Source organism: Trachurus japonicus, chromosome 17 (genome assembly GCF_045865225.1).
Source record: "Trachurus japonicus isolate A0001 chromosome 17, Traja_1.0".
NCBI classification, from domain to species: domain Eukaryota; kingdom Metazoa; phylum Chordata; class Actinopteri; order Carangiformes; family Carangidae; genus Trachurus; species Trachurus japonicus.
The window spans coordinates 5,829,916-5,835,933 of record NC_140923.1 but is presented as its reverse complement, the minus strand read 5'-3'; the positions used below and the strand labels follow the sequence as shown (position 1 = coordinate 5,835,933).

Here is a 6,018-nt window from a genome sequence, read left to right as displayed (position 1 = left end):
GGGAGTGGGTTCGAATAAACCGCTCTGTGCAAACCTGCACGACTGTGAGACCTTAAAATAATGATTTTTGGTCCATCGCTTGTTTGCAGTGTCAAAAAACCCTCAAAAAACAAGATTCACTTGTGCAGACTGCACATTTTTGGGGAAATGGATAATTTTGCACCAGTCTGGACAGAAGTTCTGGGTGGATGCGCCGCCTACAGTTTCCCCTTTTGGTTTCATGACATCTTCAGTTCTGAGCACCTGTGTCGCTTCATCATGACAGATCACAGATAAAGGGTTTGGAGCATGCACAGCAGTTCATTGAATGAAGAACGAAGCAGTTCGTCAGCACAGTTTTGATTCTGGATCGGTACAAAAACAACCCTGTTTTTATTTATTTTTTCATAATCATCCAGGGCTCATGTGCTGACCTGGGACAAAATAAACTTTTACCAGGATTTTTTTTTTTTTTTTTTTAGTAAACTTCAAGTATCACATGGGTGGGCGTGGCCACTGTGGACCACACAATAATATGTCAATAAGGTAACAGCCTTTTCCTGCACAGCGCAAGAAAACTAATGGCTGCCTTTGAGATGGGATGAAAATCGTCAACTGAGTTTACAGGACACAAGTAGCTACAGCTCACAGACTTCCTCACAGGAAGCTGCTGCGTCTGATTCTTGGCTGAGTGAAACCTCGTTGGTGAAGAAACAGTCGTAAAAAGTTGAAAGTTGTCCACCTTTAGCCTCAACGACTCCTACGAATTAAAACACCCATGTCTGATCTGGTTTGACCTCCAGAACTCTGTAGTGACTTGGTTGTTTCCTAAACTGTCAGATATCTCTGTTTTCTGATTTTACTCTGCAGTGAGTGAGGTTTACTGAGGTCTGGGAATAAAAACTACTTAGTGTTTCAGGTTGTTAGCTTGCAGCTCTGTGCATGGTTTAAAGAAATTGCGGGGGGGAACTGGGACCTCCTCTGTTTGTATTTTCTTTAACAATTATGGCAGTTTTTCTTTGGGGGACGGTCTCTTTTACTTTTTCAATGTACATATCATGTACAGGTACGAATTCAAAGTCAGTTATGATGACTAGCTCACTGACAGGAGAACATTTTCTCGTGAGATAGTCAGTAAAGTTTTCATTTCTATTGACACAAATTGTTTCCATGGCCTCATATTTCACCCACATGTTATATATACTTATAAATAAATTAATTTCATAAGAATAAGGACATAGAAAGTCTGTTTTTTTCAAAGTTGAGTCCAATCTAATGCCGACAGCTCTGCCTACCCTGAAGAAAAACATGGCACCTTTTATCTTACACACACTTTAACTTTTTTTCTCTCTTTTTTTAAATTTTTTATAAATATTGAATTTATACGTAAACATATACAAGTCAAAGTATATTTACATTTCATTCCTCTCTTATGTGTTCCCGTTCAATGTGAAGTTGAACTGCCTACCGGTCCACAGCTCTTTCTCGCCTCACACAGTTAATATAACACACAATCATTGAATGTAAATGGCTCTTCAGTGAGCAGCCAACAGGAGCTCATGCTAACAGCACAGGTCAGAACCAGCTGAGGTCCGATAACAGGACACGTCGATGGCTCACAGGTTGATAAAGCTAAAACCAGAATCTGCTCTCGGACGTTTCTACCCATGTAATGTTACCCACAATGTTATTGAAGGGATAGTTCACTGAAAATTCAAATTTCACTCATTATCTACTCCCCCTCATGTGGACTAAGGGCTGGGAGAAGTTTCAGAGTCCTCCGTGCCTTCTCGGGGTTACAGCGGGGCTCCGTGCAGCACTGCATGTCCATATGACGGTTGCAAACGGAGCTCACTTTTCTTCGTCCAAAAAGACACACCAAAAAACATCTAAATACCTCCATACTGCTCGTCTGTAATGTCCCTCTTGTATTGAAGCCCCAACATGAGAAATCGTTCCGAAAAAAAATTAAATAAGTCTATATTTTAACTCATTGAGTGCCAGACCTTTTATAAAATGGTCAGTGCCAGGTGCCAGCGTTTTGGGGCATTTTGAGTAATATGTCAAGACCCAGAGAGTATTTTGTACTATGACTCTGAAAACACCAAACAGCTCAAAGGAAAGAGGAGACTCTCTATTTAACTAGGGAAAAAACCATTTGTTTGTACCTTGTTCCATTCTTGATTTATCTTAAGTTGAATAGAGCCTGGTTGCACCAAAAAGACCACTTTTTTTCTAGAAAGCTGAGAAAAATGCATTTTTGTGAAAGAGAGTCTCTCAAGAAAAATAGTGATTTATCCGTTTTAATTTTGGCTTCAAAAATATGTAAGACATCTGAAAATTTCATTTCACATGTTTTTTTCACCCCCCCCCCCCCCCCCCCAAAAAAAAAAAAAAAAGACTAAACAAAAAACAAAACAACAACAACAACAACTAAAATACAAGTAGGCTACGAGCAGTTGCTGCCTCTCCTACGCCCCCCTCCCCCTCCCCTCTCCCCTGCTCCCCTCCCCTCCCCTCCTTCTCCTCCTGCTGCATCCCCTCGTCTCTGAAGGAGGGAGGGAGACGTCGTGGCGTCTTCAGCCTCTCTGCTGGACGCGGCCGCGGCAGCGACGCACCGCGCTGATCTCTCGGTTCGTCGTCACGTCGGTTTACAGCAACTGGTGAAACTGACTCCGCGATCCGCCTCCGCTTCTGCATTTCGGTGCTGATCATCTGGATCACTTTACCTGCCTCCTCCGATCACTTCATGCTGGAGCTATGCTAATAGCACCGTGGCTAAGCTTTCCTCCAGCTCCACGTTACACTTGTTCCAGGCTCTGCCCGTCGTTTTCCTCTAGAAATAGAAACTTTTTCCGACTTTTTTATCTCCGTACCGATCGCGCTCGTCTTCTCCTTCTTCTTCACTTCTTGCTCTGATCTACAGTCTTCTTCGTTCTACACATCCCAGAAGCCCCAAAATTACTCACAGTGTGCGCGACAGCGTCCCCATTTACCAGCCGCAGAAAAGTGCGTTTGACGTCTATGGACGTCAATGGCACTCAAGCATTGGATTTTGATTGACGTCCATAGACGTCAATGGCACTCAATGAGTTAAGCTTGTTTGTAGCGGAAGCTCCCAGTGTTGCTCTGCCGAAATCTTGCGCGATTTGCGGAGCCATGAACTGGGTGTCATTGCAAATTGCGCAAGATCTGCACTGACACAGGCAAAGCAGTGAACTGAGACACTGGGAGCTTCCGCTACAAACAAGCTTAAAATATAGACTTCTTTAATTTTTTTCAAAACAATTTCTCATGTTGGGGCTTCAATACAAGAGGGACATTACAGACGAGCACTATGGAGGTATTTGGATGTTTTTTGGTGTGTCTTTTTGGACGAAGAAAAGTGAGCTCCGTTCGCAACCGTCATATGGACATGCAGTGCTGCGCAGAGACCCCCTGTAACTCAGAGAAGCCACGGAGGACTCTGAAACTTCTCCCAGCCCTTAGTCGACATGAGGGTGAGTAGATAATGAGTGAAATTTCAATTTTGAATGAACTATTCCTTTAAAACCATTTTGTTAAACTATTCAACCCCTTGGTGGTGAACTTGGAGACTGCATGTACCCCCCAGCCCTCAGTCCTCACAGCACTGTGGTCTCTGACTGCAGGATGGACTGGGTGCGTGAGTTGCGGTGAGACTGCACCATGTGCTCGGAGCCGTTCCGGGAGGCGAAGGTGCCGCTGAAGGGATGATCTCTGCCCAGACGGCAGTTCAGGTACATGCTGCGCCACTTCCTCTTCAGCTCGCCCTGAACCTGCAACAACACGGACACAAACAGACGGACAGATATGAGGAGAGGAACTTCTCTCTCTAATCCCCCCCCCATTACCATCAAGGGTTCACAAGTGGAAACGGTAGAGAGCTACAGAATATCTAGGCACAGTCATTGACAAGGACTTGAGCCACATCCTCAACACATCATCTGTAAAAAGGGCCTGCAAATTAGATGTAATTTCTTGCACAAACACTTGAAATTTTTTATTGAATCAATTTTAACCTTTTGTATTGCCTCGTGACTTAACAGTGCAGAACAAAAAATGGATCCAAGACATTGTCAAAGTGGCCAGTAAAATAATTGGCACTCAGCAGCTTTCTTTGGCTGACATATACGAGGGTCAAGTCCTGAAAAAGGCACAGGAATGTCGTTATTGTTTGTTATTTGTCGCCCTACACTGCCAAACAGATTTCCTGTTGTGGGACAATAAAAATGACTCTGACTCTCTGACAGTTTTAAAACCTCAGGAAATAAAATGTTTTATATTCTTTGGCAGCGGACGATGTGTTTAATGTCTCTGCTTTATTTTGAGTTATGATACAAAGTCATAACTAAGTAGATTGGATTGGATTGGTCTTCAATTGGATCGACAGAGAAGTCTCCTTGCATCTGATCCCAGAACAGCTTTCTGGCACATAGAAGATCATCGTGCAATTTACTGCCCTCTTGTGGTGGCAGCAAGGTATCGACTCGTACAGCAGCTAGCTTCACCTTTGTATCTGTTGTTCCTGTGATAAAGCCTGAACAATCAGAGGATATTTAGTGGTTGATCAGCAGTAACTCAAGTCCGTCCATCCATCCATCCATCCGTCCATCCATCAGTCTGTCCATCCATTCATCCGTCCATCCATCCGTCAGTCCGTCCATCCGTCCATCCATCCATCCATCTGTCCATCCATCCATCCGTCCATCCATCCATCCATCCATCCATCCATCCATCCATCATTCCATCCATCCGTCTGTCTATCTATCTATCTATCTATCTATCTATCTATCTATCTATCTATCTATCTATCTATCTATCTATCTATCTATCTATCTATCTATCTATCTATCTATCTATCTATCTGTCCATCCGTCCATCCGTCCATCCGTCCATCCATCCATCCATCCATCCATCCATCCATCCATCCATAATCCTCCATTCAGCCGGGGTCATGTCGCCGTGGCAGCAGGCTGAGCAGGATGTTGCAGAAGTCCATCTCCTCCCGGGGGATCGACGTTCCGGGACAGATGGGATCTATAATCCCTCCAACGGGATCCTGATCAGATACCAGAACCACCAAGCTCCTTTTTCCCTTCCTTCCTTCCTTCCTTCCTTCCTTCCTTCCTTCCTTCCTTCCTTCCTTCCTTCCTTCCTTCCTTCCTTCCTTCCTTCCCTTCATCCTTACTTCTTCTTCCTTCCTCTTTTGATCCAATTGACCTGATCTGTTCCCTATACCTCCATCTTTCTTTCCTTCCCTTTTCCATTTCTTCTTTCCTCCCTTCCTTCCTTCTTCTTCCTTCCTTGAACAAATCTGTTCCCTCCCTCCATCTTTCTTTCCTTCCTTTTTCCTTTCCTTCTTGCCACAGGCCTTTTCCCTCTCCCTTAACTTCCTTCCCTTCGTCCTTACTTCTGCCTTCCTTTTTGACCCAATCTGTTCCCTCCCTCCATCTTTCTTTCCTTCCTTTTTCCTTTCCTTCTTTCCACAGTCCTTTTTCCCTCCCTTAACTTCCTTCCCTTCATCCTTCCTTTTTGACCCAATTGACCCTTCGCGTAAGCCCCGCCCCCTTGGTTACTGTTGCTACGCCGGGCAAGCTTTCACTCCCAGCCATGCTCCTGGCAGCATTTGGTATCGATTTCAAAGGAAATATCAGAAAATTTCTGGATAAACTGTTCTGAGATAATAGAGAGAAGAAGTCACAAAGATCATTCAGAGTTTTCAGTGACGTGACTCGCGCAGGAGGATAAAACATCTGTTCAACGACACGACTGGACAATGTACAGAGCAGCAGTAAGGGCTGGTCATTTTACCGTCTATCAACCCATGAAGACTTAGGTCATCTCACTGGTCATGAAACGTTGTCAAACTGCAAGTTTTGGGGCGATTGTGAACCACATACAGCTTTGGCTGCTGTTTTTGTTTTCTCCCACCGCTGTATCAGTCAGTGAAAGCAGTCCCTGCCTGGAGGATCCCTCGCCTAAAAGCCCAGGTAAAAGCCCTAAAAGTACAGCTGTCAT

The 6,018-nt window shown here is 44.3% G+C and overlaps 1 protein-coding gene across 1 annotated transcript in view; it reads right to left on the bottom strand.

Annotated features, from left to right (window-relative positions):
• Nucleotides 1–3,532: 3,532 nt before the first annotated feature.
• Nucleotides 3,533–6,018, bottom strand: part of LOC146969862 (vasoactive intestinal polypeptide receptor 2-like) — a 104,461-nt gene continuing 101,975 nt past the window's right edge. The window contains exon 13 of the mRNA XM_085805422.1: nt 3,533–3,776. Within this exon, the coding sequence (XP_085661548.1) occupies nt 3,603–3,776 (174 nt within the window). The 3' untranslated portion in view covers nt 3,533–3,602. The remainder of the gene's footprint in view (nt 3,777–6,018) is intronic.